General features: G+C 35.4%; 1 protein-coding gene across 2 annotated transcripts in view; it reads right to left on the bottom strand.

Annotated features, from left to right (window-relative positions):
• Nucleotides 1-27,623, bottom strand: part of DEPTOR (DEP domain containing MTOR interacting protein) — a 199,581-nt gene that overhangs the window by 148,921 nt on the left and 23,037 nt on the right. The window contains exon 1 of one of the 2 annotated variants that reach the window (XM_074201472.1): nt 3,019-4,820. The exons of the other annotated variant lie outside the window; for it this stretch is intronic. Within the exon in view, the coding sequence (XP_074057573.1) occupies nt 3,019-3,044 (26 nt within the window). The 5' untranslated portion in view covers nt 3,045-4,820. Of the gene's footprint in view, nt 1-3,018; nt 4,821-27,623 lie in introns of those variants that run through there. 2 annotated transcript variants of the gene reach the window in all.

Genomic DNA, 27,623 nt, shown 5'->3' with positions numbered 1-27,623 from the left:
AAGTATTATCATCAGGTGACATTTTGGGACATCCGGTTCCCAAACTCTTGCACCAATAATTTAACATTCATCCTGGATGCCAATGGTTCCCTTCTAGTTTGCAGTAGTTCTTCTACTTCCCTATATACTTCTTCCCTCACTTACCACTCCCCCATCTGTGCTCCCTATGCTATTGTCAAATTGTCTTGCTCATATTTTTTCCCATCGAGTCCATTTTGTACCCTACCCTAGCTAACCTCTTATCATTCGCCAGATTACCAGGTGTAACCAAAGTATAACTCAAAACTGATCTCACTCATGAAAGCTTCCATAAGAATAAAAATGTATGACATACTATGATTCAGCTCATACAATGAAGCTTTACTTAACCCCATGAACTAGATACAAAGGTTGAAAATAATACATATATGATGAATTTTATTACCCATGACAACCAGCTCCTCTATTCAAGTCCATTCCTATCATGGTATAGAAATGAATTTCCAGTGGCTATAAGGGCCAACTGGTAACATTAATAGTCCATGGTATAGAAGTCACAAGATGGCAGGAGTAGTGAGGATTTGCAGGTATTTCAGATGAACATGAGCTCTCTGAAGGCAAGAATTTTCATGTTGGTCTTTGTATCCTGCAGTTTCTCTGCCATCCAGTACTGCATCTGAATATGTTGTTATTTTTTTTCAGTTGATTAAGTCATGTCCAACTCTTTGTGATACTATTTGGTGCTTTCTTGGCAGAGATACTGGAATGGCTTGTCATATCCTTCTCCAGATTATCATAGGTGAGGAAACTGAGGTAAACAGAGTTAAGTGACTTGCCTAGGGTCACAGAGCTAATATGTGTCTAAGGCAGGATTTGAACTCAGGAAGATTAGTTTTCCTGACTCCAAGCTCAACACTCTAAACACTCTAAACACTGTAAGACCCAGCAGCCTATCTGGAGTAAATTTTGCTAAATAAATTGTTGCCTGGTACTGAGGTACCAAGTATAGACAGCTTTTTGAAGAAGTTACACATACCAATAAAATTATCTATGAAAAAGAATATTGTCTAATAACTTTAGGTGGTTTCATAGGTTTAAGAAACATCCAGTGAGGAAACTCCCTCTGCCAATATGTATTAGTAACTACCCTGTAACTTAAAATCTTCCAGAATTTCTGAGGGCACTGAGAGGTTGTACTTTCCTACTTGGGGGTAAAACAGCCAAATGTGTCAGAGACAGGACTGGAACTCAATTCTTGCTGATATTGGATCGATTTTTTAATATACTTTGTCACCATAGCCCTCATTTGACAATATATGCTGTGGTTCTTTAGCAGAATAGTTTCTTCCCAATAACCCTGTAGGGTCAAGTCAGTTATCACTAAAAACCCCATTTTTCAGATAAGGAAACTGCAACACAGTGAGAGACTTGGTCAATGTCAAAAAGGTAGTGAGTGAAAGAGCTGGGACTCATACTTAGGTTCTCTGATCACAAATCTAATTCTCATTCCAGAAGACCATGTTTCCTCTCTGGCTAGGAAGGAAAAATGGAGGAAAAAATACTTAAATATATGGATATATATATATATACATATATATATATATATGTATGCATGCATGTATACTCATGAATATATGGATAGAGAGCAAGAAAAAGACAGAGACAGAGAGAGCCAGAGACAGACAGAAATTGATTCCTTTTGTATTTTCATAGATTTAGGAAATTTCCAGGTCAGGAAAGTTCAATTCAGGATGCCACCATCTCTGTGGTTTATAGATTTAGACAGTTGCCTAGAACATGAAATGGTTAAGTGATTTGCCCAGGGTAACACAATATATCCATGCACACATACACATCCATGTCCTCTTAAGCTTACTGCAGGGCTCTGAATAACTCTTGTTCTACCCAGTTCTCTATTAAAGTAACATAAAATTAGGCCAAAAATATCTCTAATAAAACCTGTTTTATGCAAACATGTCATCTTTGCATTGTAATGCAAATTCAAATAGAACAATTGTTTACTGAACACTTCCCAGGCAAGACATTGTTGCCCTACATTTTATTTGATGGGGTATTTCTGTTGCAATATCATATACTCTCTGGATTCAAAGTAAAACAAGATAATGCATTTTAAATGCTCTCATTAAAAGTAGGAATCAGGGTTTCTATTCCTGGTTACCCAAGAGCTATTTACCATTTATATTGTCCTTTGTTTCATGTCAAGCCATTTTATATCATTTTTATTAGTTTTACAATATCACTTTTATTAGTTTATTCATCACAGCTACCATGTGATTAACCTTTTTAAATAATAGCATTATTCTAATAACTCAGAGAGAGATAAATTATGCAAGTTACTTACCCTGGGAAAACAAATTAATGACCAGAATTGGAAGACCAGAATGAGACTTGCAACTTAATCTGACCTTGGAAAAATTGCTTGACCTCACCCTAGGTGGTACAGTTCCTTTCATCTCTAGGATATGCATATACTTAGAACAAAGAATTCTTCTTTATTTCAGTTTTTGAAGAGGTGGTCCTTCTTTTAAAGATATCAACCTCTCTGTTTTTGCCCTTGATTCCATCCTTTCTTCTCTCCTGTCGTAGATCACTCCCAAACTCAACATTCCCCTCTCTAATCTATCTCTTTCAATCTGCTTCTTTCCCTGATGCCTACAAGTATACTCAGATATTCCCCATCTTGAAAAATAAACAAACTCTTGCTTGTCCCCACAGTCTCTCCCCACCCCTAGATATAGATAGATGACAGATATGTCAAATCATATCTCTTCCTGCAGGCAAACCTGTAGAATAATCAAACTACTTTCACTGTATGCACTTCCTCTCTACTCACTCACTTCTCAACATTTTGCAATCTGGTTTCTCACTTAACCTTACCACTCAAATGAAAGTGCTTTCTTCAAAATTAGCAGTAATTTCTTAATTGTCAAATCCAAGGAATTTTCCTTAATCTTCCCCTTCCTTGAACTCTCTGAAGAATTTGACACCACTAAACTTTTTTCCTCTTGGATATTTTACCTTTCTGGGGACCTGAAACATTGCATTCTTTTGGTGATCTCCTATCTGTCTTACTGCTCTGTCGCAATCTCCTTTTCTAGACAAGCTTCCATATGCAGTGAATCAAGACATCATCTGTGAAAAAAAACCAACAATAACATCATCCATCTCCCATTCAGAACTGTAGGTATACATTAAATCTTTGTCCTTGGCTGTCTTATTTTTTTCTGTTCTCTGGGTGACATCATCAGTTCCTCTGGGTTTAGTTATCATTTCTATACATAGGACTCTCATAGTTATATATTTAGCCTTAAGTCTCTCTCCTGGGTTCAAGCCACACATTGCCAGCTACTAACTAAACATTTTAAACTAGATGCCCTATAAGCATTTCAAAATGTTTAAAGCAGAATTCATTGTTTTCCCTCCCCCCCCCCAAAAAAAAATCTATACGTATTCCAAACTTGCCTTTTCCATCAAAGGCATGATCAGCCTTTCAATCCCCCAGGTTCTCAATCTCTGAGTTATTCTTGATTCTTCATTCTCCCTTACCTGTTAACTTTTGTCATTTCCACTTCCATGACCTCTTTCTCATCCATCCCATTTCCTCTAGTCACATTATCATCACTTTCATTCAGGTCCTTGTCACTTTTTGTCTAGGCTACTTCAATAGTCTCTTCATTGTAATCCCTGCCTTAAAACTCTCCCCTCCAATCTATCCTTCATATAGTACCTGTCAAAGTGATATTCCAAAAGCACAAGTCAATAAAGAGGGAAGGCCACACTCCTCCTTAAAATACAGGTCTTATGTTCTTCTCATACCACATTTTATCTTCCCCCTCCATGTCTGGAATGTAATTTTTTAAACCCAAGTCTCTGAGAATCAATCTCTAGTTTCCTTTTAAACTAAGCTCAAGCATTAATTCATATACATACCAATCCCGTTCCAAATACAATTGTGTTGACTTCAATTTTATTTTGTACAGTCCTATATATTAACAAGTCATCTCCTCCCTCTACTAAAACACAAAATTTTAAATACAAAATGCATTTCATTTCTCTCTTTATATTCCCCAGTGTCCAGTACAATTATTGCCAGACAGTGAACCCTTAATGAATAATCCATGTAGGCATTACACCTCATACCTGATCAGAATATGAAAGTGATCCTCATGGGGCCAATCAAGAGATTATTCCAGAGAATAAAAGAAACCCTGCTTTCCTACCAAGTTGGAAAGATGAGTATAGATCTATGGATTATGGATGTGTGCTGTCATCTGAGAAACAGTCTTAAAATCTTAAACAGAGGTTTATTACTTATTATTTTTGAGTCACAATTACTCACAAAGCATCTATTGTGTGGAGGATTCGCAATCTGCAAAAGCATAAGGAGCATACAGATGATATTTCAGATCCATTAATGTTTGGAGGCAGGTGTTCAAACAAAATGGTATTCCTTGGTCTGGAGCATGTGTTATAATAATAATAATAATAATAATAATAATAATAATATAGCTAACATTTATGTAGTGCTTATTTTGTGCCAGACACTTGTAAGCAATTTAAGATTATTATCTGATTTGATCCTTACAAAAATCTTGAAGGATTAATTCCATTATTATTCCCATTTTAAAGATGTGCAAACTAAAATAAATAAGAATTAGCACAGGGTCACATGGCTAGAAAATAAATGAGACTGGTTATGAACACAGATTTTCCTGACTCCAGGACCAGGACTTTCTTCTATTGTAGCATCTAGAATATCCCATGATCCATGGCATCTTTCCTTCTAAGAGTCCTAATCTATTGTTTCTCCTCCTCCTCCTCCTCCTCCTCCTCCTCCAATGTTTAATTCTTTCAATTGTTAAGGAAAAATTTGACTAGTTGATCACCCACTGTTCCTTCCTTGGGCATTTCTGACTTTGACTTTAAGGCTAACCCTCTAACTAGTATGCTAGTCACTATCTGAACATAATACAATAAAAATACACAGTGTACCAGGATGGAAATTTTCCCTGTCCAATGACTAGCTGAGTAAACCAAGGTCAAGGAAGCTTACAACTGTAAAAGGTTCTATAATTCTGTGATTCAGAGTTTGAACTTCAATACACTAAAAATAATAAAGAACTAAATTCTTCTAATGAAAACGGTCCTCTAATCGTTTGCATTATAACCTCAAAACGGGGCCTTGATTACAATCATAAAAGTACTCTCAGCTGGTTGTTAAAAGATTCATATATTAAAATTCCAACTAGGTACTTGACTTCAATAAGAAGTATTTTTACTGCTTTATTTAGTCTATAAATTACAGAAAGTGCTGAAGTGCTATATCACAAAATTAAGTTACCACTCCTTTTTTGTCCAACTCTGGACCCAGCTCACTTGTCCATCTGCAATGCCTATCCAAGATCATTGTAACAATGAATCAAATCAATGTCCTATCTGTCAAACTGCATCCATAGTCTGGACAAAAAGCATTTATCTATTTGATTTTTTTCAACATCATATCAAACCCTTAAATCTCAGGAGATTCTTCAGTGCTCCAGGAAATAATGCAATGAACCCAAAACCCCTGCAAACAAACATCCAGAGGCCCTCACCACCTAGAAAGAATAGTTTTTCCATTTGAACCCTCTACTGGACATATTCTATGAAAGTGGTGGGCAACTCTTTGATGAGCATGTCTCCCTATTTTATGCCTCCTTTGATATGTATAATCAGAGGATCATAGACCAAAGTTATTTCTCATTGCATCTTGCAAGGAATCTTGTGCAATCTTAAACTATTCACAGGAAAAAAATCTTATTGAAAGAGAGCCTTAATTTGCCCTATCAAGTGAAATGCTTATTTTATAAATCAACAAAAGTGTTGATAATTTCTGTACTGTTTAGTTCACTGTATGATTGTGAATGTAGTCTGCTTTAGAAAATTATTCATGAAATTTCTGCCTCTTCCCTCTCCACTCATATTTTCATCAAGGATATTCTCAATACAATTATAAGAAGTTAGAGAGATGAGAAAGCAAATATATGGTTTGGTAGTTACTGATGCCATCACAATAACATTTTTTCAAAATAGTTATTTCTGGATATACCACCCTTCCCCAATCACACCAGAGTTAAATCCTCTTTGGTAATACAGAAAGAATTGATCTATTTGTAAAAGGACCTGAAAAGTGGCCTGAAAGATACTTTTCTAGCAAACCAAATGTTTTTTCATAATCTATGTGGTGCAGTGGGTAGACTATTAGGACCTGGAGTCAGGAAGATCTGAGTTCAAGTCCTTCTTCAGACATGTACTAACTGTGTGACCTAGGTAAATCACTTAAACTTTTCCAGCCTTGGTTTTCTCATTTGTAAAAGGAAAAAAAAAAATCATCCACTTCCAGAGTTGTAGTAAGGCTCAAATGACATAATACATGTAACAGTGCTTTGTAAACATTAAAGTGTTCTATAAGTCCTGGATATTATTAGCTCTTACCAATAAACAGAAAATATGGTGAGATCTTATATGACAAAGATGTTCATTGTTGAATGTCTCGTAAAAGTCTATTGATCACATATACCATGGAAACAATGTAAAGAATAACGGAATGCCTTCTGTGGGGGTTGGGGGGAGAAAAGCAAGAATGGGGAGAAATTGTAAAATTCAAAATAAATAAAATCTTTCTTAAAAGAAGAGCCTATTGATCCTAATAGCTTCATAAAGTTTATCCTTAATTCTTATATAAATGATTTTCAAATATATTGGGAGAGTAAATGTTTAGGTTGATGATTACTGATGTTTAAATTTTTAATAGTAATAACTTCCAAGATTTTCCTATGCCTTAGCTAGCTTCATCACTTTTAAAGGTCCCTTCTGGGGCAGCTAGGTGGCACATTGCTCCTGGAGTTAGGAGGACCTGAGTTCAAGTCCAACCTCAGACACATAATTACCTAGTTGTACAACCTTGGACAAATCACTTAACCCCATTACCTTGCTTAAAAAAAAAAGTCCCTTCTGACATCCTTACATCTGACATCCTTTGTTACCCCTAACAAAGATCTCTTCTATCTATTCTTGGTCCCAACTATAGCTTTTATTGCCTCTCTCTCTCTTCTCTGGTATAGTTCATACTTCCTCACTAAGCATATTCAGCACTGTGATGTTGGGCCAATGCATGATGATTCTATTATCTTTGATGAAAAAAACAATTTTGATATAATGAGTTTTGCAAATCTTTTCCATTTTTTTAAATTTGTAGTCCTCCTTCCATTTTCATCCTTAAATGACCATGGGGAAATCTTAACTCAGTTGGAAATCTTGCCAACTTTTCTTTGAATTGATTTTATACTCTAAAGCTTCTCTGTTTTATGATGTGATACATTCATAATCACTTGTCATCTTAGTAAGATTTTACAAATGGATTTATAGTCTAATCCACTGCTTTTGGCAACCACCTCTCTTTTTAGCAAGCAAGTCAGATTTTTGCTGCTTAGGGCACTTTCTGAATTTGGGAGGGGTTTCCTTGTGATCCTAATTAATTTATAATGGACAACCTTCTGGATAAAATTATTGTAGCAAGTATTATGTCACTTCTGCTGTTCATTGGTCATTTTTAATTTTCAATTAGTAATTTGAATAATTCAGGATTAAGTTGTTTTGATTGTATAGCATGTTTTACTCAACTCCTTTTTTCATCTTCTCCTTCCTCCTCCTCCTCTTACCTCTAGGGTATTAGTGGTATGAAAAAAAGGATAATTTATACATCAATGACAAATTTTTTCTTGTCAATTAAAAGATAATCTATTGAAATTTATGCATAAGTTCAAATAGCAAAGTTGCTGCAAATGTTGAAGGGACTGCTGGAATACAGGAACTATTAATTGACTGTGAATCAATCTAACCATTCTAGAAAACAATTTCAAACCACACTCAACTACTACTAAGCCTATACTCCAAAAGACAAAAAAAAAAAAATTAGACTCTTTTCGTAGTAGTCAAAAATTAAAACCTAAGGGGCTATCCTCCTGTTGAGGAATGGCTAAACAAATTATGATATTTAAATATAATGCAATATTCTGGGGTCATAAGAAATGAAAAAATAGACAGTTTCCTAGAAACTAAGAAGACAATTGTGACTGATGCTAATCAAAGTAAGAATTTAAACAATTTATAGTGACAACAACATTGTAAAGAAAACTTTGCAAGACCTTAAAATTTTGATTAAGGCAATGACAAGACCAGAAGACCAAAGATGACCACCTTACTCACATCCTACCAGAGAAATAATGAACTTAAAATTCAGAGATAGATGTATATTATCAGGCTGGACTATATCTTTATGAGGAAAGTTTTTTTGGTTTGATTTGTGGGATAGTGATTAGGTTTTTTAGTTTTGAATAGGGAGAGGGTAATGGAAAGGAACAGATTAGAAATGCATGTCCTGAGGAATCTTCACAGGGTGGAGGGGAGTTCCTTTGAAATACATTACAAAGGGGGAATGACCCCAGCCAATCACAAAACTGGGAGAGTTCTCCCAATACCATTCCAAACATGACAAACCCAAGATTAGAGGAAACTAGTCCTTAACCAGTCAAGAGTGACCTAGAGATCTTAATCTAATGCAACTGAGTTTGCACAATAAGGTAATTGAATATTATCCCACACATTCCCTATGAGGATTGGGTTCATCAATATATCATGCATCACATGATGTGGGGGAAATCATATTACATGTCATGGGATGGGTAAACCTCTTAGATTGTAACTCAAACTCTGAGAGCCTATGAAAATCCAAGAGGGAGGGAAAAAGTTTCTGAAGACTATTAATTACCTGATGTTCCAATGCTACCTCCTGCCTCACCCTGTATCTTGCAAGGTTTGTGAATAAAATCTACAATTTTCTCTTACTCTAGCAAGCTTTTGTTTCTTTCATTTACAACACATGTGAAGTTTTGTTTGTTTTTCAGAGCAAAAGTCCTAGATCCAGTTCCCTAAAAGTCAAGATTCCCTATCTTACATTGAAGGATTACTTGAGCAGATCAGCTGCCTTGAAACTTCCCTTGGTATCTCCCATAATAACAATGTTGAAATCTCAGAAAGGAAGCAGAATTCTGACCCTGAGTTTGGAAGAAGAGCATTAGGAGATGATGGAGAGGCAGTAGATTTTTGTTTACCTATTTTTCTAGTCTTAAAATGGAGGAAAAATGCCAAGGAATAAGCTAAAGTGAAGAAAAGGAAGCATGAAAGAGACCAAAAAGATGAAGTTATAGAAGGAAAAGGACCTGTGAAAGAAAGAGGAAAGAATTGGATATAGGAAAAAATGAAATCCAAAGGAGAACTAAGAATGAATACCAAGTAGAGAAGTAGTTAATTACCTATAGTCTCAGAAGTAGCTAAGAACAGATTAAAACAAATAGTACCTTAAACTATGCAAATGACTTGTAGGCAACTACACTAAAAATTAATAAAGTTTTAGCTCCAAATGAAAGAGATGAAAGTTGTTGAATTGCAAAGAGCCTCAGGTACTTAGGAGTTTTATTTCTTTAATGTTCCCCTCACTAGGATATTTCAGAATTGTTGTCTGTTTTCTTTTCATCCTTTACCTATGCAATTAATGTTTTTGAACCCAATTGTTTTATTGTTGCTGTTTAGTCATTTTTCAGTCATGTTAAACTCTTTGTGACTCCTTTTGGGGTCTTCTTGACAAAGATATTGGAATATTTTGACATTTCCTCCTCAAGCTCCCTTTCTAGAGAAAATTGAATTAAGTTTAAGTTATTTAAGCTGGGTTAAGTGCCTAGGGTCTTAAATAAGTGTCTGAAGCTAGATTTGAACTCAGATGTTCCTGATAATTTTCTGACTCCAGGACTGGCTCTCTAACTACTTCAACACTCAGTAGCATCTGAACCCAATACAGAATCTTTTTTTTAAGATTTTTCAAGGCAATGGAGTTAAGTGACTTGCTCAAGGCCACACAGCTAGGTAATTATTAAGTGTCTGAGGCCGGATTTGAACTCAGATACTCCTGACTCCAAGGCCAGGGCTCTATCCACTGCACCACCTAGCTGCCCCCAATACAGAATCTTACATGTAGCTCTACCAAAATTCCATCTAGACACAAAGTAGGTATTCATCAATTGGGGAATGTCTGAAAAAAAAATTTGGTATGTAAATGTGATGAAAGATTATTGAATCATAAAAAACTGACAAAACAGAAGGATTCAGAGAAACCTGAAAAAAATAAATACAGCCTGAAGTAAGCAAAAGTGAGAGAAAAATTTGTACAGTGATTATAGCAGTTTAAAAGAAAACAACTTTGAAAGGCTTCTCACCTTTTGACAGAAAAGGAAATAACTAGAGATGTACAAGGAGATATATATTTTCAAATATAGTGTGTGTTTATTTTGCTTGACTGTGTTTGCTATAAGGAAGGGTTTTTATTTGAGATGGGGAGAATAGGGGTGATAATGATGCAAAAAAGAAAAGAATCAATGGAATGTTTTCAAATACACATTAGAGAAAAATTCAGAGCATAGACAAACATAATACTATTATATTGAGTTTAATAAAACTTTTTAAAAGTGATATATAAAATAAGATTTCAAATATTTGAAAATATTTGTGGTTGCTGATGATTGTACAGGTCAAAATTTAAATTTTTAAAAAATTCATCTAGTCTGCTTTTACAATTCTGCTTCTGTTGTCCAATGTGTTAAGTCTCTCCCAGACTCATGCCATCTACAATTTTGATCAACATGCTTCCTACAATTTCATCCAAATCACAGTTGAAGATGTTGAACATGATAAAATCAAGGACAGATTCCTGGAGTGCTTGGAGAAATGTAAAAGAAGATATACACATTCTCAGACATAATATGTGCCTTTGGTTTGCCTGATTATAATTGCATTTGCTGGACCTCACAAAACACTTTACTCCAGGTTGATGTGGATCTGTTAACCACTATTCTTTGTATGTTCAGTTGTTTTCAGTCCTGTCCAACTCTTCACCATCTGGGGGTTTTCTTGGCAAGGATACTAGAGTGCTCTGCCATTTCCCTCTCCAGTTCATCACTTTACAGATGAGGAAACTGAGGCAAACAGGATTAGGTGATTTGCTCAGGATCATAATAACGAGTAAGTGTCTGAGACTTGAATTTTTTGTTTTGCTTGACTGTGTTTGTTATAAGGAAGGGTTTTTATTTGAGGTGGGGAGAATAGGAGTGATAGTGATGCACAAAAGAAGAGACTCAATTTAAATTCAGGAAGAGAAGTCTTTCTAATTCCAGGCTTTATCCACTGCACCACCTAGCAATTTTTTAGCTCCCATCATTAAACTGTAAGTTATTTATACTTTCCATTTAATTAATATTCATGTTTCTCCATTTTGTCTAGAAGGATAATGAGAGATTTTTATTAAATGCTTTGTTGAAAAATCTGTTACTTTCCATCAACTTGACTCTCATAAGAGCATAAATTTGGAGTCAGAAAGAATTCTTCATGTCTTGAATGATATTAATGGGGTTGATATTGGAGCCTAGTTTTTCCAGTTCCAAATCCAGTCTTCTTTCACTAAACCTCTAATATGTTGCTTTTCCATAGCTAAACTGTAATTTTAGGGTTAGCTTCTCTTTGTCACTCTACAGGTTTCTGGGGCTACTTTTGATTTCCACAACTTAATATGGTGTCCTACACAAAGGAAGTATTTAATTAATGCTTGTTGATTGGTTATTCAAGCACAAATTATGTGGTAGAAGCTGTTCTAGCTGTTGGGGGGGAAATTACAAAGAATGAAACAAGCCCTATTTACTCTCCTCTCTAGAACCTAGCAGACACTTGAAGAATAAATCTCTGTTCCCTTTCTAAAACTGTGATTAATTAAACTGTAACATTAATTGGGAGTACAACAAACTTTTTTTGTTTTTAAATAAATATACATCACTTTTGACAATATGCAATTACTAAAAAGTCAATCAGATTTCTGACAATCTACTTGACCTTTTAAACCAAAATCTTCTTTCTTGAGGTTTATATGATAAATGTTGGGTTAGGTAACAATGATGAGACATATTCTCATTCCAAATGGTTCATAATCTGAAATTTTGTGATGTTAAGCAATGCCAATAAAGATATAATCTTACTCCTAATAATTCATTGTCTGATATTGTATAAATGTTACATTTTAATACAATGGGTAGTGATTAACCAAATATTACATGCTTCCTTCATACATTAATTATTAAATTTCTCATGCACCTTTAAAGAGACCATCAGATAGACTGGGAATACTTAAGGAAAAACAAAGGCCATTCAAATTTTCTCTTAGTTATGGACTATTCTGTAATCTACATGCAAAGATCATATTAATCTTCTTTTACATAATATAATTTTCCCCACCTTTGAGGTAAAATATTAATACAGTATCATTAAACCATTTAAGAAGAAATAAAAAAGAAAAATTAGTAAAAATTCAATAGCAGTCAGGGGTACAGATGTGTGTGTGTGTGTGTGTGTGTGTGTGTGTGTGTGTGTGTGTGTGTGTGATGGGTCTGTTGTTGTCAGGTTCAGGAAAATGGGACCATAGTGTAAGCTGAGATTCTCTATTGAAGGATGTGGAAAATTACTGATGAATTTATCATATCACACTTTAAAGATTTTCTCCAGGTCACCTTGAGAGCTCCTGAGTGACCCAGGATACTAACAACTTCTTTTGCTACTTTGTTCATTGTGGTAGAACTGGTTTTCTTCATGTTATCTAAATGAATGGTCATAGGAAAGGAGTCTTAGAGGTCATCTAATCCAACCACCTCACTTCACAGACAATAAACTGATGCCCAGAAAGTATTAAGTGATTTTTCCCCCCTCGAGATCACAAAAGTAGTCAATGTCTGAGGTGGAATTCAAACTCAAGTCTTCCGAATATAAATCTAGCACTCTTAAAAGTCTTCTGAATATAAATCTAGCACTCCTTTAAGGAGGTCACCCAATGGAAGGGAGAGACTGAAGCGTGCTACTTCACTGAATAGAAGGAAACAGGGCGAAGAACAAACATTTAATGAGCAATTACTATGTTCCAGACACTATGCTAAGTATTTTACAATTATTATCTCCTTTGACAATTGAAGGAATGAAAATATTAAGAGAAAATATTAAGCCAGAGACAGGACCCCATTCATTGTGTATGTTTATGTCTATGACAAGTCTAATTTAACTACCCAACTTAAACATAAACAATACATACATATGTATAGACATATAGATACATACAAACATAAGTATTATGTATGTATTTACCCATAATAGGGAAATTCAGACATTGTACATCTTGAATTATAAGTCAAGTTTGAATTTTCCAGAAGGGTATATAATGTTGAAATGGCAGAAACTGTTCAACTGTCCTTCTTTCAGTCAAAAGTTTCATCAGAATTTCAGTTAAAATGGGAACATTTTGGCAACATGTTATAATTTATGAATGTTAGTCATAAAAGCCTTTGGTCATCCATTGTTTAGGGAATATGGCAACAACATACTTCTGTCTCTGGTATAATGAAATGCTATGAATGCTGGAGTTGAAGTTGTGTTATGTCCTGGGTTTGGATCCTGACTCTGATTACTTGTAAGTCCCTTTTCTGAACTTTAGTACTCCAATTGGTCAAGTAATGATAATGATACTTTCATTGCCTACCTCTCAAAGGGATTGTAGGAAAAATTCTTTGTGTATCCTTAAGGTACCATCTGAGTTAATTATTATTATTTAATGACCCTTCTAAGTGTGCCTGTTAGATCTCAATTATTTGGGAATTGAAGTGTACTGAGATGGGCAATGGCCTGACATTTGACATATACATTAAATAAAGAAAAGCTAAAATTCTCTAATATTTCAAAGGTATATATATATATATATATATATATATATATATATATATATGCTAAAAGGATCTGTGATTCCTGGAGGTAAGGCATTCACTACAATGCAGACTGCCACCACCCATCTATAACTTGTTTTTGGTTTTTACAAGGCAGTGGAGTTAAGTGACTTGCCCAAAGTCACACAGCTAGGTAATTATTAAGTGTCTGAGGCCACATTTGAACTCAGGCACTCCTGGGCCGGTGCTCTATTCACTGCACCACCTAGCTGTCCTCCCATCTATAATTTGTTTAAAAAGTCTCAGGAAGTTGATTGAGACCCACAGTGGTTTAGTGACTTGCCCTTGGTCCCATAGCAAGTAAGTATTAGATTGGAAATCTGAAACCAGGCTTCTGACTCTACTGTTACTATAGAATCTTTAATGCCCTAAACATCACTCACTTTCTGACTTCTTTATTCTTTCATTAAATTAACTTAGAACATAGTGATTAATAGCCAAGAAAAGAATATAGCTGTTATGATGGCCACCATCCATACATTCCATTGGGGAAGGCCTAGTACTGTTCAGACTCACAAATATTCTATAGTTAACTATCTCCCTGGTATAGCTTCTTTAAAGGAGATGAGAATGAGGCAATCAGAGCTCTAGGTTGTAGCAGAAAAGCCAATTCCTAAACCAGAAGATAAGAATTTGATGAGTCCATATTCTGAGCACACAGTGCATCTAGCAAAGCATGCTATTAGAACAAGCTTGGGGTTGGGGGGGTTGGAGATCATATAAACAAATATCAATCAGTTAATCAATGGATATTTATTAGGTGCCTACCTAATAATGGAAATAAAAAGGTTCTGATTACACAGAAAGGGGATAAAAGTCTTACTGGACCACTAGCCTTAGAGTCAAATAAGTCTGGCTCAGAGCCAGATCACTCCTATTAAGTCTTTCTTTGTCCCATCTTCTTCCCCAGGCACAAAGGTGCCTATCCTAAGCTATTGCTTGCATTTGGAATCTCTTCACCCCTACACTCCAGAACTTGTTACTGCCATACATACCTTCACAATCAATCTCCTTTCACTCATACCTTCTTCTCTCCAATCCTGTATCTCAGGGTCATAGTCTCACAGACTTCGAAGGTGACAAAGGTTAATTTTTAATCTCATTGTATTAATATGCTAATAACTATTCTCCCATCAACAGCAAACCTGCAGCACTCAGAACCAGAATATCAAGTATTAAAATAATCCAGAGGATATTATATGTACAAAAATGACTGAGCAGATCTGGAGATTTGGAACTTGTGGTTTCAAGGAATCCTGGCTTTAATCACTTTAAATACTTAATTGTAAGTTATAATGAAGCTCTGAGTAATCAGAATCCACATTTGTTTGGCTCAAAGCCCTCTTCTTTACTGTGAAGTCAGCAGTAAAGGAAATATGTAGACAAATACTTTGGCTTTGAACCCAGCCTCTTAGATTTCATCAAAGCTTTCTCAAAGATTTGAATTCACAATGCATTAATTGTAGCCTTTTCTTTCTATAATCACAGGTATAACAAAAAGTCATAGGATTCCTTAGCTGGTAACTTGTGTTTGTCTAAGGGCCTCAGGTTTTTGTACACGTGCAGTCTATTTTAAAAGCTAAGCTAAATAAATATAGTATTGTGACTGGTTTAAGATATCACTGGTTAGAGTGGTTTCATTAGCCTTGCAATGTTTATGCTAAAAGGAATATTGGAAATAATACCAACATCCCAAAGGTAAAGCCAACAATTTATCATTTAGGTATAATATTCTTTCATCTTACTAAACACACTAGATATAATCTGTGGTCATGAAATGACAGCTCCCTGTTGCTTACATCAAACTGATTCAAATCAAATGCAAGAATCTGACAAAAATAAATGGAAATAGAATGTGAAAGACCTTTAACTAGAGTTATATAAGTAAAAGAACAGCCTGAATCTTTCCCAAAATTCTGCATCTTATCTCATAAAGGATACTATATACTCTTGGTGATAAAAATCTCTACGGCTTTGGATAAGCACAAGATCTTATGGGCTGAAGTGTTTTTGGAAGGGTACCAAAAATCAGATGATACAGAAATGAAACAATAATGAATTAAGTCTAAGCTATTTGCTATTCAGTTTTTCATTGCAACGAAGTCTGCTAAATTATTGTGAGCAATATAAGCAATATAAATTCAATTTCTGAACCAGAAAGCCAGTGAAAGTGTAGGTATACTCATGAACTTATGACCTCTTTATTGAGAGGAAAAATTCCCTTTGGAAGGTACTGGATTTATGGCATAATGGGATACACTTTTTTCAGGTCTTGACCCATTTATAAACTTTTTAAAGAAAATAACTTATATTGATCTAGGTTCAACTATAAAGTCCTTTGTCACTGGATGCACCTTGCAACCTAGCCCCTTCCTATTACTCCCCCCTCCAACAAAATCCATAGTCCAAGTCATACTTCTGCCCCCCCATCCCCAACCCCATAGGTCTCTCTATTTGTCTTAGTTTCTTTGCACCTCACTTCCCCACCTCCAAGCCTGGAATTCTTTCCTTCCTCATCTCCACTTCTTATAATGCTTAGTTTCCTTCAAACCCTTCTGCAGTTGATGTCTGTACTTCATTCTCAAAGTAGACCATGACATCAGGGAGGTGATGCCATGACAAGACCATGAATTGGATTTAAGTGAAGAGGAGCTGTGCTAAGTCACCAGCCTCACTCCTTCTCCTCCTCCTCTGGGTCCAGCAGCCAGATATTAATCAGGACAGCTGGAGATGGCCCTGGATGCGAGGCAATCAAGGCTAAGAGACTTGCTGAAAGGCACACAGCTAGTGAGTGTCAAATGTCTGAGACCAGATTCGAACTCTCATCCGCCTGACTCCAAGGCCATGGCACCTCCTAGCTGCCGTTACCTTCTGCCGAAGGCCTGTCATGGCCCTCCACTCTTCCAGCTGCTATCTTTCATCTATTTTATATGAAATCTTATATGTAGTTCTTTGTATATCTGCCCCCCATTAAAATGTAAATTTTTTGAGGTCAGGGTTTGTTTTTGTCTTCCTTTTTATTCCTGTCAAAGACACTTCAAGCAGTGTCTGCCATCCTTGCTGATTGTTTTGATTTTTATATTCCTAACACAATGATTATATTTAATTACCTAGACACCATTCTATTGTATATGTCTACAATCTCTCTACCAAAAGAAGAGAAGGATGTTTAATTATCTGCTCCCCAAGACCACTACTGTGTTTCTATTACTTTAGAGTTATTTTCAATTACCTTATCATTCATTGAGTGTGGGTGTGGCTAGGTGGCACAATGGATAAAGTCAAGAAGATTCATCTTTGAGTTCAAATCTGACCTCAGACACTTATTAGCTGTGTGTCCCTGGACAAGTCCCTTCACCCTCTTTGCCTCAGTTTCCCATCTGCAAAATGAGTTGGAGAAGGAAATAAAAAAACACATAGTATCTTTTCCAAGAAAATCCCAAAAGGCATCACAAAGAGTTGGACACAACTGAAAATGACTAAACAAGTCACGGTGTATATTATTTTTTTGACCCTGCTTCTTCACTCTGCATCAGTTCATATAAATCTAAATATAGTTCAGGGTTATGGTTCTTTTGGAGGTATCATGATACAATGGGAAGTGAGCACTACATTTGGAGTTAGAAGACTAAAGTTCAAATGCTATTTTTTTCCACTTAAGACATGTGTGATTTGGCATAAATCATTTAATGTGTCTGGGTCTTAGTTTCCTCATCTGTAAAATGAGAAGATTAGAGTAGATATCCTCTATGTCTCAACTACTTCTAAATCTAAACTCATCCTATTCACCATTTCTTATTACACAATAACATCCCATTGTTTTCATTCCCAAATCAATGGAGTTTCCTCTTACTTCCAAACCTGAATATTTGGTATTATATTCTCTTTTGCCTAAAACATATAGCCTATAACTAATACCAGGGTTCTTTCTCTTGATCAAAGTATATAAATGGTTCATTCTCTTTTTTAGGCACAATTCTAAATTGATTCCCAGAATGAATGGATGTATTTCAAGTTCTTATAACAATGCATTTGTACTTGACTTCCCAAAATTCCTACGGTATTGATTGCCGGATATAAAGTAAAATCTCACAATTGTTTCAATGTTCATTCTTCTTATTACTGTGATTTGAAGCACATGTTCATATGGCTTTTTTATTGTTTGCAATTCTTTTGAAAACTGTTTACTCATGCCTTTTGACCGATTTCTGATTTTCCTGAAATAATCATTTCTTCTACCATCTGTCAAATTCATTTTCCTAAATATTATCTGAATATGTCTGATTAACCTATTGTTCTTCTCTTTCATAGTCAAATTCTTTAGAGAAGTAATTCATATATCAGGCTTCCATTTCCTCACCTTACACTCACTATTTCACCCTTAGCAATCTAATTCCACCATTTGAATGAAATTTCTTTTTCTTCATATACATGATAGACAAGTAAGTTAAGTAAGGTAAGATAGTAAGTTCGCTCATACTTCCTCCACCTGTCTTACCTGATATATTCCCTTTTCTTTAACTTCTCTTTCTTTTTTTAATATTATAGACTTCCTCTCTCCATATTAGAATGTAAACTCTTAATCATTATGTAGTCCCTTTTGCTAAATATATTTACTTTTTATGTTTCTTTTAATCCTTATGTTTACAGTTCAGTTACTACTCAGCTCTACTCTTTTCATCAGAAATTCTTTAAAATCCTCTATTTCATTAAAAATTAATTTTTCTCTTTTAGGATTATACTGTTTTTCTGGGTAAATTAATCTTAGTTGTAAAGTCTATATCTTTTATTTCTTAGAATATCATATTTCATGCTCTCCCCATTTTTATAATGGTAGCTAGCAAATCTTGTGAGATCTTATGGATCCTCACAACTTGAGTCTTCTTTCTGGATGCTTATAATATTCTTTTCTTTGACCTAGAAGGTCTGGATTTTAGCTATGACAATTGTGAATTCCACCTGGGTATTTCTTTCAAAAGATGACTGGTAGACTTTTTTTTCCCTATTTTTTACATTTTTGCCTTCTGGATTGTTTTCATTAATGATTTCTTAAAATGGGATATCCAGGTTCTTTTTTCAGTGCGAATTTCAGGTAATACAACAATTTTTATATTTTCTTTTCTCCTTGAATAGTTTGCCAAGTTCATTGTCTCTGAAATACCTTATTTTTCCATGTTTTCAGGGGATTTTTTAAATTTAGCAAAGACAAGCAGAGCTGAGAATATGAATACTTTTTTATTCCCATTTAGGTATCAGCAAAGACCTACAAAATCTAATTTTCTAAAATTAGATTCAAGCATTTATGTTCTTTTTTAATAAAAATATTTTTTGTCTCATGGAGTTATTGACTTCCACTTGGTCCATTCTCATTTTCAAGGGAATTTGTTATTTGTCTAAGGCATTACATTTCTTGTACTAAGATGCTATTCTCTCTTTAAACATTTCCTCTAGAGTTCTCATTTATTTTTCAATTTTTTTCTCCAGAGTTCTTATGTTATTTACAAAATCATTTGAAAAAAAAATACTTGAATCATTTCTTCCAGTAATTCTAATTGATCTTGAAGCCAATCTATGTTTGTGTCTGGGGAGTCTCTGACTTCATAATAGTTCTTTTTCAATGGAATTTTTTTTTCTTATTCATTCTTCTATTCTTATTTTCTGAGTTGGAACTTTGTATTAAGATCAAGCTCTGAACACTTCTGGAGGGATTCCTGGGAACAAGTGCAGTCTTAATTTGCATTATTTGAATTTCTATCACCTTTTCCCAGGTAATGAGTGCTAAACTTTTCAAGAATCTCAGGAACAGCTCAGATGAGGGAATCTTCATTTGAGCACATCTAAGCAGTCTGATCTAGAACAAAGTCTGACTGCTGTCCTACTGGTCTGAGCTTTCTGGATTTCTGATTCCAGTTTGAGTCTGAGACACAGTTTCAAGCTTGCCTTTGCCTGAAGTAGGGGAGGCAGCTGCCAGTTCCTAGCACTTGCTAGATAGAAGTCATTGTATGTTCTAAGTGGCAGAACTTGCCCTGATTCTGACTCTTCTTATTCACCTGCAAGTCCTAGCCCTGGTTTAGGAGCTGAATCTCAGATCCTATTCTGGAGTCAGAGACAGCAGCTCATCCCTGATACTCACCTCCTGCCCTTCTACAGTCACAGACCCCAGAAAACATCCTGCTCCACAGTCCTAGCAACACAGATGCCAGCTGGCTTCTTGTTCCATAAACAGGCACAAGTTCCAGATCCAGTTGTTGTGATGGAAGTTTCTTTATAGTCCTTCATGATGAGACATTCTCTCCAGAGTCTATAGGCCTCTGGCTATCTACTTGGGCCAACATGGAAAAATAATCCACTATGGCTTCTCCTTTAATTTCCCAATCACTACTTGGTCTGGGAGTCTGGGAGAGATATGGGCTGTCCTACTTCTTTTTATTCTACCAAATGTGCTGGTCTCCCTCTTAACTCATTCTTTACTCAGCAGTCATTGAAAAAACAAAAACCTCACCATGCCATTCTCTACTCAAAAATCCTCAATGGCTCCCTATTGCACTTAGGATAAAAATCAAAATCATCAGTCTAACCTTTGAAGCCTTCTACATTATAACTCCTACTTACCTCTCCAAACATTTTATATATTCCATATTCTCTCCATTCTAAGCAAAATGATCTGTTACACGGGTGCCCATTATCACCACTACTATTCAATATCGTATTAGAAATGATAACTTCAGCAATTAGAGAAGAAAAAGAAATTGAAGGAATTAGAATTGGGAAGGAAGAGACAAAACTCTCACTCTTTGCAGATGACATGATAGTATACCTAGAGATCCCAAGAAATCATCCAAAAAAACTACTGGAAACAATTAGCAATTTTAGCAAAGTTGTAGGTTATAAAATAAACCCTCATAAATCCTCAACTTTTCTATATATGTCTAGCAAGATACAGCAGGAAGAGCTAAAAGAGAAATCCCATTCAAAATAACCTCAGACATAAAATACCTGGCAGTCTATTTGCCAAGACAGACTCAGAAACTTTTTGAAAACAATTATAAAACACTTCTCACACAAATTAAACCAGATTTAAATAACTGGGCAAATATCAACTGCTCATGGATAGGTAGAACTAATAGAATAAAAATGACAATTCTACCAAAACTAAACTACCTGTTCAGTGCCCTACCAATCAAAATTCCAAAAAATTACTTTAATGAGTTAGAAAAAATTGTAAGTAAATTCATATGCAGAAATAAAAAGTCAAGAATTTCCAGGAATTTAGTGAAAAAGAGTGAAGGGGGGGGGGGGCTTAGCCCTACCTGATCTAAAATTATATTATAAAGCATCAGTCATCAAAACTGTTTGGTATTGGCTAAGAAATAGAGTGGTGGACCAGTGGAATAGACTAGGTGCAACAGCAGGAAATGATTATAGTAATCTGCTGTTTGATAAACCCAACGAGTTCAGCTATTGGGATAAAAACTCTCTCTTTGATTAAAAACTGCTGGGGAAAATTGGAAGTTAGTATGGAAGAAAATTAGATTAGACCAACACCTCACACCCTTTACCAAGATAAGATCCAAATGGTTACAGGATTTAGACATAAAAAACAATACTATAAGCAAATTAGAAGATCAAGGACTAGATCTATGGAAAGGGGACCAGTATATGACTAAGGAAGAGATGGAGAACATCACCAAAAACAAACTAGATGATTTTGATTACATTAAATTAAAGAGCTTTTGCACAGATAAAACAACTGTAACCAAGATCAAATGAAAGTAGTAAATTGGGAAACAATCTTTACAACTAATGATTCTGATAAAGGACTCATTTCTAAAATATACAGAGAACTGAGTCATATTTTTAAAACAAAAAGCCATTCCCCAATTGACAAATGATCAAAGGACATGCAAAGGCAATTTACAGATGAGGAGATCAAAGCAATCCATAGCCATATGAAAAATTGCTCTAAATCATTAATAATTAGAGGAATGCAAATTAAAGCTTCTCTGAGGTACCACCTCTCACCTCTCAGACTGGCCAATATGACCAGAAAGGATAATTATCTTTGTTGGAAAGGTTGTGGAAAATCTGGGACACTATTACACTGTTGGTGGAGCTATGAACTCATCCAACCTTTCTGGAGAGAAATTTGGAACTACTCCCAAAGAGCAACAAAAATGAGCATACCCTTTGACCCAGCAATACCACTGCTGGGTCTATACCCTGAAGAGATGATGAAAAAGGGTAAAAATATCACTTGTACAAAAATATTCATAGCAGCCCTGTTTGTGGTGGCAAAGAATTGGAAATCAAGTAAATGTCCTTCAATTGGGGAATGACTTAGCAAACTGTGGTATGTGTATGTGATGGAACACTATTGTTCTATTAGAAAAAAAGGAGGGATGGGAATTCGGGGAAGCCTGGAGAGATTTACATGAAGTGATGCTGAGTGAGATGAGCAGAACCAGAAAAACACTGTACACTCTAACGACAACATGGGGGTGATGCTCAACCTTGATGGACTTGCTCGTTCCATCAGTACAACAATCAGGGAAAATTTTGGGCTGTCTGCAATGGAGAATCCCATCTGTACCCAGATAAAGAGCCATGGAGTTTGAACAACATTCAAGGACTGTTCCCTTTAATTTAGAAAAAAAGACAGATATCTTATTGTCTGATCTTGTTATCTCTTATACTTTTTGTTTCTTCCTTAAGGATGTGATTTCTCTCTCATCACACTCAATTTAGATCAATGTACAACATGGAAACAAAGTAAAGACTGACAGAATGCTTTCCATGGGGGGAGGGGGAGAAGTAAGATTGGGAGAAAAAATTTAAAATTCAAATAAAATGTTTAATAAAAAAATTTTTTTAATGATCTGTTACTTATCCTGGTATGGACAACTCATGTCCTGCCCTTGTGCCTTTCATAGGTGATATCCATTTCTGAGATATATTCCTTCTTCATCTCTACTTTGTTGAATCCCTGGTTTACTTCAAAACACTGTTGAGGAAGCAGTTGCCAAACAAAGCCTTTAAGAATTCCCTTGTCTTTTGGTGTTTTCTTCCCCTGAAATCTCTTTATATTACTTTGCTTCTACAGATACACTGTACCCTACACCTCCAAAAAAATAAGTAACTTTAAGGCAGACTGTTTTGTTTTCATCTTTGTAAACCTTAGTATCTAACCAAAGGGAATCAAATATAGTAGCAGTTTAAAAAATATTTCTAGGATTGAATTCTAAACTTCTTAACCGAAGTAAACTACTCTTTGGCACCAAACTAATCTCTAATTATTCCCTTACACAAATCTATCACTTGATCAAGAATAGCTTAGGCCCCAACACCAGAATACATTATAGCTATTCCTCTTTCAGAATCTTTCTTAGTTCCTCTTATCTGGAAAGTCCTCCCTCTTTCTCTACATTTTTCTGTCCTTCCTCCCCCTCCCCCCCCCCCCGGCTGGTTCTTTCTCTCTTTCTCTATCTCTGACTCTCTCTGTGTCTCTCTCTGTCTTCCAATCCCTAGCTATATTTCATAACAGTTCAATTACCAGCAACTCCTTAAGCTTTAGCTGAGTGATATTTCTCTCTTCTGAACTCACAACTCTTTCAGTAGGCAATGCTATCACTTATTGGCTAGTAGAGGCTCTTGTATCGTTGCCTTTTTCTATAATCTTAACTTTTCATATTATATATGTATATATATATTTATATATATATATATATATTCTCCATATCTAGATCGTAAATTCCTAAGTCTTCTGTTTATTTAAATGCACCATAAAAAATTCTTCATATTTTGGCACATAGTAAGTAATAAATATTTTCTGAGTAAATGATTCAATCATCACCACAACATTATCAGCTTTCTTTCTTCCCCCTCTCTTCTCTACCTCTTTGTCCCTGTTTCCCCTCCCCATTCTTCCTCCAATCTCTTCTTCTCTCCCATTTTCTTTCCACATCTCTCTAACTGACTCTCTCTCTCTCTCTCTCTCTCTCTCTCTCTCTCTCTCACACACACACACACACACACACACACACACACACACTCTTCATTTATCTGTCATCATAAATACAAACAACTCTACCTACCTGGTCAAAAAAAAAAAAACAGCAGAGCAAATTAGAAAAATTCAGTGTATCAAAAGCTATCAAGGTCCCCTTTTCAATGAACCAAAATACTATGGTGCTCTCTCTGAAATACACTGACACATACACAGACCTGGCAGTTCCAAGGTCTGACTAATGTTCTCAGTCACATTTGTAACTTTGACTTTATTTTATGTAAGAAACAAAGTTAACTTCTCTTGCTTTTCTTGTTCTTCAGTTGTTTCATTCATCTGACTCTCTATGATCCCAAAGCTCCAGAAGTGGTTTGCCATTTCCTTCTCCAGTTCATTTTGTAGAGAAGGAAATTCAGGCAAAGTGACTTGCCCAGGGTCATATAGTTAGCAGGAGTCTGAGACAGAATCTGAACTCAGTCTTCCTGACTCTGAGATCAGTGCTCTCTCCACAGCTACCTAACTTCCTTTAACTTCTCTAGATCTCCTTAATTTCCCATGAAAATTATTTGTAACACCTTTTCTTTTCTCTGTGCCTCTCTACCTTATTTAAAACTTAGCATTTTTATAAATATAAAGAAATCTGGAAAGATTTATATAAAAATGCAAAGAAAAGGCAGCAGAACCAAAACAAGGAAGAAAAATATATTAACATATACATACATAAAGATTGAATGGACAAAAATAAGTTGGAAGGGACAAAGAGGTAAACATGTTAAATTAGGGATAAAGAGTTGGCCAATAATTTCAATGGTAAAGAAACACTTTCTCTATCCCCCACCCTCAAATGAAATTCCTTCTGTTACTTGCAAGTCAGTACCTATTTCCTTGGTAACAGCTAATCTGGATAAGATGAGAAATTTTTTCATTGAATTTAAACTCTCCAAAAGTCATCAATGTGATTTTGCAGTCAACAAAGTCAATACAGTGCATTAAGGGAGGCAATATCCAGCAAGAGGCAAATGACAGTCCCAATTATTGTCCTCTGATCAAAAAACATGTGAAATATTGTGTTCTGAGTCCCACATTTTTTGAAGGGCAATGATAAGATAGATAATACTTAAAGAAGTCAACCAGAATGTTAAAGGACCCTAAGTTCATACCACAGTAGGATAATAGAAATAGGGGTATTTATCAAGAAAAAAAAGACTTAGGAGAAATTGAGTTATCTTCAAGTATTTAAAGGGCCATGCTGGAGAAAAAGGATTGGTCTTTTTGCTTTGGCCCAGAAGGGAGAAGTAGGAGCAATGAATGTATATTGCAGAGAAAAAATTCAACTTGAGGTAAAGAAAAACTTCTTATCAGAAAATGTTGCCTCTGGAAGTACTGAGTTTCCCCCTCACTGGAGGTTTTCCAGAAAAGACTGGATATCCACCTGCTAGGTGTAACAAGAGGGAATTCTTTATCAGGTACTGGTTAGACTAAATGCCCTCTAAGGTTCCTTCCAATCCCAACATTGTGTTATTCTGGAGAAGGGGGCAATGGAATTAACTTTAGCTAAATTTCTCATTTTAGTTCTCATTTGGATGTTATATAGAATAGGTGAGGAGCTGTATGATCACAAAACTCTTACAAGTAGGCAGTAGTCCTTCTATAAGAAGCAAAAAGAATTTTTAAAAAATATGCTTTTGGCATTACTTCCAAATCATACCTTCATGAAAGGTAATTGTGGATGTAAGTCTACACTGAACCATCCAGAGATTTCTATTGCTCCTGTACTCATATATCCATTCTCAGGTGACAAAATCCCTCTACTGATACCATGGACTATAGTACCAGTAAAGAGGTAGAGTAAAGCCCAAGAGATCCAAACAATAAATAAATATGTAACAATTATAACAGATACCTTATAATCATTATCTCATTTGGTACAAGAAGGTAGGTATTATTAATTTTCCCTTCTTACATATGAGGAAACTGAGGTAAACACAGTTTAAGTAACTAACCTAGAGTAACATAGCTAATAAGTATGTGAAGGTTTTAATTTAATATAATAGGGGAGACAACATCAAACAAATATAGACAAAACAAGCAATATACAGATAAATAGGAAATAATTAAGAGAGGGAAGGTATTACAATTAAGAAGTGTTGTGAAAAATTTTCCATAAAAGATAGGATTTTAACTGATATTTAAAGGAATCAAGGGAAATTAGTAGGCAGAGATTAAGAGACATGGAGGAAGGCCAGAGAAAATGTCTGGGGTCTAAAAATGGAAGGTCTTGTTCATGGATCAGACAGAATGTCAGTCAGTGTCACTGGATCAAAGAGCACATGGTAAGGGAATAAATGTAAGAAAACTACAAAGGTAGGAAGAGGTTAGGTTCTGAACAGCTTTGAATGCCAAATGGAGAATTTTGGTTTTGATCCTAGAGGGTAATAGGGAGTCCAATGAAGTTTTTAGAGTAGGAAGGGGACATGGTTGGGCCTGTGTTTTAGGGAAATCACTTTGATGGCTGAATGGAGGACAGAGTAGAGTGGAGACAGACTTGAGGAAGGCAGACCCACCATCTAACTATTTTGGTAGTCTAGCCTTGAGGTTATGAAGGCCTGCACTGGAACAGTGTGTCAGAGAAGAGTGTCAGTGCCAAAGGAGTGAAAGGGGCCTATTGGAGAGATGTCATCAAGGAGAAGTTTAACACCTTGACAACATTGGCTATGGAGAGGTAGGAAGTGTGAGAGACAGTAAGGAATGGAGGATGATTTCTGTAAACCTGATGGACTGAGAGGATGTTGTTGCCCTTTACAGTAATGAAGAAGGTAGGAGGGGAGACTATTTAGGGGGAAAGGTAATTAGTTCTTTTTTGGATGTGTATAATTTAAGATGTCTACTAGATATTGAAGCTGAGATGTATGAAAGGTAGTTAGAAAAGAGCGATTGGAGGTCTCCAGAGAGGTTGGGGAAGAAAAGGTAGATCTGAGAATTCTCATCATTAGACATAATAATTAAACTGGAAATTGATCAGATCACCAAGTTAGGTAGGGCTACACCTTGGTTTCCTCAACTGTAAAATGAAAAATTTGGACTCAATGAAATCCTTATAGTTTTCACTCCTCTGACCTTTGACCAAAAGCTACTGTTAATTGAATTTGCATTCTACTGCAGTTTACTTTGGAAACTATCGCCTCTCTGACCCTATATACCTCATGGAATTAGATACTCTCTGAATTTACTTATAACCTACAATTCTGTGATGCTAAGTTCTCTGAAGACAGATACCCTAGCATTATTTCTTTTATAGAATACTCCATTTTCTATATAAGTATATATATATAGGAATTTGGGAAGGCAGTATAAGGAAGCATGTCTGACAGTGAGCATGAAAAGTCTAATAAATACTACTTACTCATAAGCAGTAAAGAAAAAAGAGAAGGGATTGAACATCAGGATCTTCAATTTAATCCATATTTATTATTACTTTCTGCATAAAAAAGAAGCTAAATGCCTTAACTTTTTTTAAAATTTAAGTTTCAAAAAAGATGTCTAATTTATTTTACAGTTTCATTAGGAAAAAATTCTCATGATCCAATATAAAGGTTGACACATATTGAATTTTGTTCTACAGATTTTATATATTAAATTTTTTTAGTAGATATAGACAGGAAAAGTATATTGGAAACCATTAGAAATGTATCTTTTACAACCAGATAATTTAAAGTAGA

The sequence above is a fragment of the Macrotis lagotis genome, chromosome X (genome assembly GCF_037893015.1).
Source record: "Macrotis lagotis isolate mMagLag1 chromosome X, bilby.v1.9.chrom.fasta, whole genome shotgun sequence".
Lineage (NCBI taxonomy): Eukaryota > Metazoa > Chordata > Mammalia > Peramelemorphia > Peramelidae > Macrotis > Macrotis lagotis.
This window is presented reverse-complemented; position numbering and strand designations above follow the sequence as displayed.